Below are 12,270 nucleotides of genomic sequence, written 5' to 3'. Positions count from 1 at the left end.
TGGCTGTGTAGATTACTGTGCAAGCTCTGCTTTTGATATGTGCAAGTCAGACCTATATATCTGCATAGCACCGATTGTTAGTCCTGATGCAATGTAGACTTGGGTCGTGGGCTGGTTGAAAAAAATTACTTGTGGGCTTATGACAATATTTTGACTGCATCTGAACATACTTTGTAAGTGAGACTTTGTGCCTTGGGTGATTCCTATCAAGCGGCGTTCCTCAAAACACGCCCAGTAGGTCCTGAAACAGGTGATGAGAAATTTCAATTTCCCCTTTTTTAATCACTGTGTTTGAGTTCTAAAGAACAAAAATACCTCCATGATTATGTGCATTGTCTTACAGTGCAGAGTGTAATTTAAAACAGATCTACTTTTATAAGCTCATTGATAAATTATCATAAGTAGCATGCTGCTTCCAAACTTTAGTCCCAGATTTAGTCCCAGTCCCAGAACTAATTCCCAGCATGAGGTGTAATGCCAATTTCCATCTTCAGTTTAAGGGTGTGCTAATAATATCAAGGACTAATTTTACCGAAGACATCGTTCTTGTAACAAGCCTGCTGTTCTGTGTGGGGTGTCCTTTTGATAAAGCCAGACTCAATTTGTTATTCGTTGGCAAGAAACCAATTTTTAGTATTTTTTTTTTTTTTATTATTTTAGGATTTGGAGTCTGTGTTTGGAATTTGCATTTGTCTGTTGGTTTAGTGTTATAAAAAAAATGCACGAATATTTATTTCAGTCTAATTAATCTGCTGTATTTCTGTTCGTACAGCCACTGCAATGTGTTAAACCCACAGGCTATTATTGTTAAAATCCCAAAGTGCAGGTGCTTGGTATTCTACATTGATGGGGATTTCAGTGGGACAGTGGGCCCCATGTGAGAGCTGTTTGCCAGGATACGGCTTAGAGATTCTGTCAGAATCGGACTCGGCCTTCCGGTGAAGGAGAAGACTGACGAGCCAGTGCAATGAGGCGGCAGAGACCTTTGGAACCTGCCAGAAGCTTCCTTTTTCATGATCTCTTTCTTTATATTTCAAGTGGATCTGAGTTTTCACTGCGCTGCTTTGTGGGGACACTTATTGTCCTGCTGTGAAACGAACTTTAGAAATGTACCTAATGCCTCTTTATAGTACTGAAATCTGACCATATAATTTGATGGGGGCACTTTATTTTGCCTCTTAGTGACATACCTTACAGGTTTGTCTGAAATGATTGATTTTATAACTGTGGTGAACAGGATGATGGGAGGCCCCCCCCTACCCCCGAATCTGCCTCCAAAATATAAGTGCATGCTTTAGGATCCCCCCCGGATCACAGCTCTGAAATGCTAAGTCTAATCACTGTTCTCCCTTCATATACTACTGCACAATACACACTTACACACTGTAATATGAGTTGTGAATGCATTGTCTGTTTTCCGCCCATTGTCTTTTCGCTGTCTCCTGCTATTGCACTATTCTGGACCAAATCCAAATATCACCCCCTTGATTGTGTAGCAAAAGAAAGGATCTGAAAGCTTGAAGTCTAAAATTACATTTCTTAATAATTACTTTTCAATGAGGAACAAAAACATAAAGTGGCGAATCCTTTGACCTGCAAATTCATTAAAATCAAAGACCAGACAGGAAGAAACGAGTAATGTGTATTTAAATTGCAATTGTCCCAACAGACAGTCATTGTGTGACAAATGCAGGCACCTAACACCATGTTCTTGGGCTATATAGAGCCAGTCCCCCAAGGGAACAGCTTGAATTGGAACTACAGAGGAAGAATGGAACATGTGGATGATTCCCAGCGTGAACAGGGCTACCTTCTTTGTTTTATCTCATTTTTTGCGCTCCCTGGGACCACATGGGAGTTTGCGGCTCCCATGAAATGTGTGGTGCACTAGTCAGCCATCATTTGTTGCAGACAAACTAACTCCGGTCCCGTTTTGAAACCGATAACTATTGAGGAGTTAATCCATGAGCAGCTCAGGAGTGTGAGGGCCCAAGCGATGGCAAATACATCATGCTGATGGTGGGATAATCTTCCTTTGCCTCGTGGAAAAGTACCCAAGAGTGAACCTTGCTCATTACACTGATTTCCTAATTGTGTTACCTTATTACTTGCATTAATTGGATTTCGATTTTTTTCTTGGTCAGTAATTTGTATAGCTTCATAGCTCGTAACTGCTCCTTGCCATATTAAACCTGTCTTGCAGAATGCTGACTATGAAATGAACACGCTTAATGATCACTTAGCGATTAATAAAGTTTTTTGTCTATGTGCTTTGACTATGACTCTAGGTCCTGGTGCTGTAATGGTTGTTGTTTTGCTGTGTTCCTTATGTTTGTTCTTTATGCGGACAGTCGCAGTTCTGGTGATTTAAACTAATGAGTATCCTACCCAGATATGCAACAGGATTTCGCATACGATTAATAATTGATACTTTTGCTGATCCCCAAGGTCTTTACACCTCCGCCAACTTGCTTTCTGCAGGTGAGAGCAAGCCGGCTGTAAAGAGCAGCCACCCATAGCAGCGGTTAAGGGCCTCGCTCAAGGACCCACAGATGGGCTGAGGGTCGGGCTCAACTCTTGGAATAAGTGGTTTTTGACAACTCTATGTGTATGATTCAATTTTGGCAGCTTTCGTTTCCTGTTGTCCAGGTGAATTTGAATAAATGGTTTTCCTGTGTTTCCACACCCTGCATTTGTTTGGGCTCAGATTCTCTGTGTGTCCTGTGAGGCTGCTCACTTCTGCTCCTTAGGTTTCCGTATAAGAGAAGCACAGCTACAGAGGTGGCAGAAATTCCCAACAACACACCTGGGCTGTGTCTGTGTGGTTCAGGTTGCTTTCCTGTTGCTTTGTGTATCATAATCATTTGGTTTTATGTTATATTTTGTGTCCTTGTAGGAACCCATGTCCATTTTTCTGTGTATTATCAGTGATGATAATAGACTGCATGGTATTCTTTGTTAGAAAATCGGATACCAATATCCTTACTGTGTCCAAGCAAGCACCCACATGGTTAGAAGCATGTAAAATAGATTCTAGTGACAAATTTCTGGTTGTTTACTTGGATTTGGTGCAGTGATTTTGGGAATTGGGATGAATTGCTCATCTTTATCTTGAAATACCCCTGTGACTTGGCGGAAAGATAGAAATAGTCTGGAAATAGATCTTAACTCCCAATGCTGGTAGTTTCCAACAGTATAAAAAACTGGCATATCTAGGATAAGCAAAAACTATAAGGATTTTTTTTTGTGGTGGACATTGGGGCTAGCCTGTGCACTGGTACTGTGAGTGACTGGTACTGTGAGTGCTGTCCAGAGTGGAGGCAGAACATCCATGTTCTTCCCAGTTGATTTGGGTTTCGCCAGGGGTGTGGTGTTGCTCCTACTCTGTTCAGTGCTTGTATGGACTGGGAGTTGGGCAGGGTTGTGGGGTCCGGTGGCTGTGCGGCATCTGATGATGAAGAAAGAATCACTGATCTTGACTTTGCTGACGATGCTGTGATCTTCATGGAGTCAGTGGAGGCTCTGATTGGGGCCCTCGAGAGACTGAGCCTCAGTGTCTGGGCTTGCGACTGTCTTGGATAAAAACCAAAGTTCAGGCCATTAATGACCGCTTGGGCACAGCCATCGACTGCGTGTCTGTCTGTGGGGAGAATTTCGAGCTGTCGGCCTTGGGGGGTCGCCAGTGGGGATCCAGAGGTGTTTTGTCGTGTGGTGGGTGCAGCAACATGCCGTACCAAAGCATGCTCCCCCAGCTGACCCGACCTTAGGTACGGGGCTGGCTCCCTGATAATTTGAGGGTGGTCCTATGATGTAATATAATATAGTAATAATCCGCAACTAATTGTAATACATTGTACAATGATGAAATTGTTCTTCCATTATGCAAGTGATGTATAAATTGAAATAAAGTATACAAGATGATATAAAGAATATGCTGGTGTTTCTGCGTTGGGGTTAGACCAGTGCACGCGTTGGTTCATGTAGCTGACAATATGTCTAAACTCAGAATCTGCTTGCCAGTTTGAAGGAAACCCTCTAGTGACAAGGGAGCAGCGTTTTGAGTAATTTTCTCTCGAGCATCAGAGAGCAGGTCAAAGCCCCATCAGCCCCACACGCGGGGACCAGCCTTAATTGCTCATTGGAGAGCAGGCCTGGTTCCTCTCAAAGGTGCATTTGCTCTTATATATCGAAGTTTTGTTAATGCATTTCAGTCTCATTGTTCTCAGTAATGCTACAGGCTCTGTGGTTACAGTGAAATTATGCAGCATTTCTTTCACCCTTAATATAAAATATGAGCTGCCGTGATTAATCAGTCGATTAATCACTCGGGCGTTAATCTGGGAGAAGTATTGCCACACCAGCGATGTCTTTTACCTTGTGTAAACACCAATGACATGCAGTTGGTTGTTGTCAACATAAAATTGACTGAAATTAGATGGTCAAGTTGATTTTCTGGTGGAAAATTAATCGTTCTGGATAAGTGACCAATCGGTAAAATAGTCGATAGGTCAATCAGTAGAAAAACAAGTCTTTAGTGGCAGCCCTTACACACACACACACACACACACACACTGAGGACCCGTAGTATAACAACATGTATTTATCCGGTGCTTTTATCCAAAGTGATGTACGTGTTTGAGAAAGCAAGCTCAGCTAGTGCTTCGAGTACCTGGGGTCTCCTGGTCGCTTTCCTGATCGTGGTCCCCGGATCTCAGGCTCAGCATCGTATCCCACTGAGCCTCGTGCTGCCGCCCAGACTGCCGCTGTTTATCCCTGTTAAATGCCATGTACATGTCCGCTGTTATTTTTGTCTTTGCTCTCCAGAAATAGCTTATTCTTAATGGTAATGGTTTTATTAATTACCATATGAGTCACGATGCTACAGTGACTTCATTTCACATCCCTATCAGCTGAATTCAGGCACAGACAGGTAATAAAATTACACCCCCCCCCCCCCCCCCAAACTAACTGGAAGTGGGTTAAATCTATTGTTGACCCTTGTGTCCCTCGGCACTTGTTTGACTTTCGACAAAAATTGCGCAGACTGCTAACAAAATGTGCATCTTTGTAGGTGCCAGTTCCCAATAATTGTCCTTTTCTTGGTGTTTTGACAGCGTTTGCAGAGGCAGTTGTAACCCTGTTAGCGCTGAAAGCTAACAGGAAGGCTGACGGGATCCACCAGAAGCTTCTTTGTTCTCAGCTTTTTTCTTTTCTTTCTTGAAGCCAGCTCACCAATTTCTGTTCCCTGCAATTACTTTCCAGTTTCATTTACCTGAGTGGCTCAGTGTCCCTGCTTTTGTGCTGCTCTTTTTGACAGCAGAAAATCCCTGGAAATGTTTGAGATATACAAAAAAATGTCTCGTGGGATTTTCTCGCTCATAAAGATTAAACTACTGGTTCAGGTTGTGTTTGATTCCCATTCCTTGCACAGAATGTAAACATCTTAATCTTCGCCTGTTTCTTTCACCTGTTATACATTCCTTGTGTCGTCTATGGTGACAGCAGTGATTTTTTTTCTCTTCATTTTCAGTGATGCAGTCAGTGTAAATATTACATAAAATTGTTTTAAAAGAATGTTTGTTTTTAAATGTTTTTAAAAGCATTTACCCTCCCCTGCCCCCTCCATGTCTGGTAGTGCCCTGACTGCTGCAAACCAGGAATGCATTTCAAACTGTACGTTTTTAACCCCAGATGATATTAATTTTGGTTGAAACTTCAGAATTGAAGTCAGAATAATTTTATTTGTGCTTTACTAGTGTTCTTACTTCTTTACTTCTTTGCATGACAAGAAAGAACGTGCTAAGCCTGTTGTGGATTATTACTGCATGCTTTAATATGCTGCACTCCAAGCTGAAAAGGAAAAATTCATTCTGGGACAGGGGGTTTGTTTGGGGGTCCCATTGCGGCAGCCCAGTGGGTGCAGCCCCGCCTGCGGCTCAGAGCTGTTCGGCTGTAAATCCTCACCTTCCTTTTGTACGTAGCTGAGCGCTGACCCAGGCAGTGCACTTCTGTATGTGAAGGAGGGAGACGTCCCCAGGGCAGCATGGCCAGACCCTTGCACTTGTCTGCCACCAATTGGAAATAAGCGCTCCTGCTCCATCAGGGCATGGCAGTGTCCCAGCTGTTAGCCTTTCTGCTCCTGCTTGACCTCAGGTGCAAGTCTCTTACTGCAGCCTGCAGAAGCACTAAGATGTAATATCATGTGATGTGCTTGTTTGTGCTTTTGCCATTTGTCACTTGAGTGTGAGTTTCTCTACTTTGATGGCCCATTCATTTCAGTTTTGCTTGATTCACACTTGAGGTCATGTTATTTATGGAGTTAATTAATAACATTGTATATGTAAAATTTTTAATTCAAGCCAATTTTATTCTAAATTCTTATTCTGTTTTTTTTTCTTCAGTTTTACCTGTATGGATGAATCGGATTGCCAGCCAGCTAAAATATATCAATGAATTTCTGCGAATAATGTTGTGTATAATCAGGACCCCTGTTCTGTTGTTTAAACATAAACATTTGGAATGAAAAGCAAACAAATTTTCTGATTTTGATTAAGTTAGAGATGGTTCCTACGTCACTGTCAGCTGTGCCATTTGATTTTGTAACATGAGACCTCTGGTGGCCATATTTGTCTATTGCAATTTGATTCTCATAATGAGGCAAATCTAACACTTCCATGCATTACTAAATTCTTGGTCTTACCACAGCGCAGTGCTTTAAAGATTTGCATATTACCTGTGGGGTTGTTAAGGCATTTTAATGACGAAAACCCAGAGCTTCACTTGTTTGCCCTTTTATTTTGGATAACAAAAGTAAATCAGATCAAAGGAGACCTGCTGGAATTGAATTACCCCACATCAGGCAACATTTAAATTCCTGTACAGTGAAGTCATTAATTCTATGCTTTGTAATAAGTGAGAAATGACTGGTGGAATGATCTGGAACACAGTGACTGATTTGACTCCCTTCTGTTTTCTCTTTCTCAACCATTACAGAGTTTTTTCTCTTCAATACAGATTTTAAGGTGCTAAAAATTCCAATAACTAATTTCAGCTGAAATTTAATATGGTCAAAAAAATATTTTTATTTAAGCAATGTTTTACTGACTGATACCGTTTAGATTCTGAAATTCCAGCGACAGGTTTAAAGTCTTAAAAATCTAGAAAGCTACATATAAGAACACCTATATAACTTAGTCTTAATTAATATGAACTTTCACAATGTTGAAAGAGAGCAAATTTAAATCCCAAGGGTGTCACAATATAAATGTAGGAAATCAGATATATTAGCACATCCCAATTGTGAAGATACGTTGATTCTCCAGGCTTGCTGGTGAAACTGAGTTGCTTCAGTGCTGGTGAACTGAACATGTTTGCTTCAGCTATTTGCATTTTCAGACTCTTTTCATGCGTATGTTAGCATGTAAGCTGAACTGTAATAGATCTTATTGTCCAGGTAAACATCCTTTTTTTTTTATAGAAACAAATAGTTCATCTGCCAGGGATCATGACTGATAAGTACAGTCAGCTTGTTGTGAATCATTTTAGACTTGCATGTCTGTACAGCTGCAGTAGTGTTGTGCATAATATGGGCTGTTTTGTGATCGCGCTGCCAGGATGAACAAAGAATATCTACATATATGGTTGCTGGGCACTTTGTCCCCCTTTGGATGCTTTCAGCCGAGTGTTTTTTGTTGTCCTGTTGGTGTCCATGTTGTAGGGTGGAGAATTCCATCTCGCGGTGCCCACATGCTCCCTTTGGAAATTCACATGGCCGTTTTATCCACTGTTTTTCTGTAATCTTGTGTACATTTAAGATTGTCTCCATTCATTCATCCTTTTCATATTTGGTCCATTAAAATTGATCAATAATTGCATTTGAAATTTCGTCAACACTGTCTGAATTCTTGAATTCACTGGGTCAATAGATGGTCATCAGGTGCCAGCCCTTTGATTACTGCATGAGTACTGGAAGTACTTGGGAGAAATACACCCTCAGGGGCTAACCCTAACTTAACCCTAACCTAACCCTAACATAACCCTAACCCTAACTAGGTGAATAGAATGGAAAACAGTTTGCCTTCCCTAGCTGGACTTCCTTGGCAGGGCTGGGGCCCAACCCCAGTTCTGGCATTTGAGCAGTCATTTATTCTTGAAAGCACATACTAGACACAGAAGAATGTGGGTTTTGTTCAATTAAATTGCATGATGTGCTGGTGTCCCACCCTGGGTGTCCCCTGCTGTGTGTTCTGTGCTGGATAAATGACTGCAGAAACATTAGACTGAAGAATGTTAGTACTCTAAAATAAAAAGGGCTGTAAAGTAGGCAGATAAAGGATTTAAAAAGGACATGACTGAAACTCCTAATCATCATTTCCCATCCCACGCAGTCCTGTGATATATATACCATCCAAATAATGTTCCTTTTCATTTGGAGCAGTGTCAGCAGGGGTGCTTTGTGTGTGTGTGTGTGTGTGTGTGTGTGTGTGTGTGTGTGTGTGTGTGTGTGTGTGTGTGTGTGTGTGTGTGTGTGGGGAGGGGGGGGAGGGGGTCAGTTAGTTTTATTCTGTCAAAAGAAGGGGGGGGGGGCAGAATTAATTCATCAACAGAGAATGGCAGCACCTTTCCTGAGCCCTTTACCTTTGGTCAGCACCCCTACCCCCCCCCTATTCCTTGCACACTTCCCTGCATATCGCTTTACCCCTAGGTGGAGCTGTTTCACTGCACTAATCGTGGTCTGGGACCTGTATGAGTTGAATGACTGTCACAGGTTGTGGCCTGCTGTGCAGGAGCAGCATGTTTGTCTGTAAAGGTTGAGCCCAGCAATCTGAGTCATGCAGTCTCAGTTGAAGTCATTGAAGGGTACTGTGAAGACCCAAGAATCAGGCGCTCGGTGGACAGAAAGAACCTCCCGTAACCTTCGCTCCACTGCAGAAACTGACTCGTATAATTATAGTCTTGCTTCAGTGAATAGTGATATTACACAACTACTTGAGAAACAGGAGTGAAGGAGCATTGGGAGGACACCACCAGGCAGCAGTCAGGGTCCATCCCAGGGCTTTCACTTAGGCTGCTTATGTTCAGACTGGGAATGGAGACCGATGAAAATCTACACGTATGCTCCTGTGCAACCCCCCCCAGCACTAAGGTATGAAGCTGCGGTGATGCCCACAGGCCACCACAGCGTACCAACAGGGGAAGGGATCTGTAGAAGGATGTTCTGAACGGCTCGGGTCATGCATTGTGAACGTCACTGCAGGCATTGTGTAAATGTATAAATCAGCAGCTGGGAAGTGCCGAGCGAGGTTTTCTGTACAGTGGGGGCAGTAATTAAAATGTTTAACATTCATAGAAATGGTAAAAACTTTCTGTGTGTGTAAGTGTGTAAGTGGGCTTTAGTCTATTTCCCCTCGTATTTTCAAATGAACAAACCTGACTGAGAGAGAATGAAGGACTGAAGTTTCGTATACTGCCACTGTAACATTTTTCAATACTTGGAAATTTATATTTTGTGGTTAAACCGCTACCAAAGCCACATCCAAAAGAAAAATGATTGCACAAAGAATTAAAGAAAATATGAAATGGCAAACACTGCCAATGTAATAAAAACGGATCAAATGTTCGACGCAGCAGAATATCTGCCCCTTGTGATGAGTCCTGGAAATGACCCAACGTGAGCCTGGGGAGTTTGGGGCTGATGCCCGAGTGCTTTGTTAGAACAGATGTTGACCATGGCCTCAGTTTGAGAACCTTCAGACCGCTCAGGTCTCTGCACTGGTCCTGCATCCTAGCAGTGATCCTACAGCTGCAAAATCTCTCGCCATTCAATTAAAGACTTTGGGTATTTATTTTTCTGAAAGTTCACTCCGGCACTGGTGGAAAAGTGCCCACAAAAGATCTGCCTTAATTGACTGTAACCTTTTTATCAATTTCATCCCAAATTAGTTTTATGGGGTTAACATTTTGCTTGCAGGAAGGGCCTTGTCCTTGTAGATGAAGTTTAAACTGCAAGGTATGCAAGACCCATTGGATCAGATAATATGGTATGGAGCAGAATGAGCTGATTTATGTATATCTGTGTGAATATACGTGTTTCTCAACCAGACTAGGAAAACTTGCTTCAGGTATCAGTGTGAAAGTGAGAAAGTTTTAGTGCATGATTGTTGACCCATAAGAAGCCATGATGAACTGCAAGACTGCCACTCCGCTTCGGCAGTGTGACCTTAATACCTTTTTGTTTTTTAAGTCGTAAGACACATGACCCCCCCACCTGGAGGTTTGCGCAGAACATCGATGCTATGATTTGTGGTTGATCTCCAATCTGACAAGGCTTTTTATGGTCTCTGCCGCTCCCTGTACCCACCCATCAGAAGGGAACTGGGCGGCTTAACATCTCCTGCCAGCCGTCTGCCCGAACACGATGTCAGGCTTGCAGGCTGTTTACAGAAACAAGATGATGGTGCCCGTGAATTGTGATTTTGCAGATTTGTGGGTTTACTATTTGCATGCCTTTTCCAGGTACACTGATTATGAATGAAATCGGTAAATGCAGGCTTTGTGTTACACCTCTCCCCCGCCGCGCTCAGTGAATTTTATCAGCAAGATATACCAAAATAGTGTTTCATTGGAAAATGCTATTGAAATACTGTGTATAATGTCCACATTATACTGTGTAGCATGGTATAATGTCCAGATGGTATGAAAAATTAAATCAACAAAATGTTGAAATACATTGGTGCAAAGGACTGTAGCAATTTTACTCTGATATTAGGGGTCATCAGCTTTGCGTTGGCTAATTGGGATTCTATTTCCTTACAGAAATATTCAAAAGTCTCACCTGGAAGGCAGAGAATGATACCAACTCGCTGTTTAACAGCATCTACCAGAGTTTGGCCCCAGAAGCCGAGGACCTCCTCAGGGAGCTTTTCACCGACATTGGCCTCTTTGTGTTGGGCTCTGAGCTGGGCATGGAGGTCAGCGTCTACCGTTTCTTTGATGGCCTCTTCCCACTGGTCTACAATCACCTCATCAACCCTGGTGTGACCGGCATCTCCTCGGTCTACGCCGAGTGCATCCGTTCGACCCGCCGGCAACTGAACCCATTCGGACGTTTCCCCAAAGAGCTTGCGGATGAAATCGGGCATTCCCTCCTCCCGACCCGCGTTTTCCTACAGGCCCTGAATCTGGCCATCGAGGTGATCAACACCACGGATCACCTTCAGTGCAGTGCGGAGTGCACACAGGCCTTACTCAAAATGCTGTACTGCCCACACTGCCAGGGTCTGACGCAGAGCAAGCCCTGCATGGGCTACTGCCTCAATGTCATGCGTGGCTGCTTGGCCAGCGTGGAGGAGATTGATGGCCAATGGAGGGAGTTTGTCCGCTCTGTGGACGAAGCATCCAGTCGTTTGCATGGTGCCCATGAGCCCGAACAGAAGCTGCTGGCAGTGCATCTGCCCATCATCAACGCAGTCATGCATGCTCAACAAAATGGGCCCAAGCTCTCAGCTCAGGTAAGAGTGTCTCTTTATACCTCAAGCTGCTCATCTTCTCAGCTTAATTTCTTACTATTAAACACATCCTGCAACCTGAACCACCTCAGTACCAGAAATACTGGACCAATCCCACAAAGTCACAGTTAAGGATCTCTGATTTACGCTTCACTGTAAGTATCTACAAGGAGAATGTGCTGCAGACAAATATGCAGCAACTCCAGACAGAAAATGCCACACAAAAAAAGCCAGACCAGAATATTTCCTAAAATTACATCCATGTGGTCTGCTGTGCCCGGCCAACTGGTGCAGACCACAAACAGAGCGAGGCAAGTGCCAGAGCCTCAGAAGTCCGCTAGACGCCCAGTGCGCTCCGCGATCTGTTTGAACTGCTGGCAGGGTGTCGGGAACGCAGTGGGCATCTTTACCAGACTGTGGTCTGGCAAACGCTTGTCACTGGCAGCAAACCATTCCATAGGGTTCAGTAGGGGCAGTGCTGAATTGTTCCCCAGTGATTTAAATCACGAAGCAGTTTATATCAGTGACTGGGGATGAAGGGTGGGTGGTCGCTATGAAATTATCTTGCTTATATGGTTAATAATTCATATCTGAAGTCCAGCATTCATATATTCCTAAGGCCCGGGGGGCTGTTTTTCCGATTTTCAGATGCCGCCTTTAACCTATGGAAATTCCCGAAATCGATTCTGACAAAGGTGATGCCTCACGGGTATATGAACTTAAAACTTAAGGGCTGTAAGTAGATTGTCCTGTGAGTATTTCT

General features: G+C 43.2%; 1 protein-coding gene across 4 annotated transcripts in view; it reads left to right on the top strand.

The window, feature by feature from the left end:
• gpc5a (glypican 5a) overlaps positions 1–12,270 on the top strand; it is a 118,573-nt gene that overhangs the window by 14,782 nt on the left and 91,521 nt on the right. For all 4 annotated transcript variants that reach the window (XM_048978398.1, XM_048978397.1, XM_048978396.1 and 1 more), the window contains one exon: positions 10,816–11,510. In XM_048978398.1, the coding sequence (XP_048834355.1) occupies positions 10,816–11,510 (695 nt within the window). The remainder of the gene's footprint in view (positions 1–10,815; positions 11,511–12,270) is intronic.

The sequence above is a fragment of the Brienomyrus brachyistius genome, chromosome 16, assembly GCF_023856365.1.
Source record: "Brienomyrus brachyistius isolate T26 chromosome 16, BBRACH_0.4, whole genome shotgun sequence".
Classification (NCBI taxonomy): domain Eukaryota; kingdom Metazoa; phylum Chordata; class Actinopteri; order Osteoglossiformes; family Mormyridae; genus Brienomyrus; species Brienomyrus brachyistius.
The sequence above is the reverse complement of the archived record's forward strand: the minus strand, read 5'-3'. Positions and strand labels throughout refer to the sequence as shown.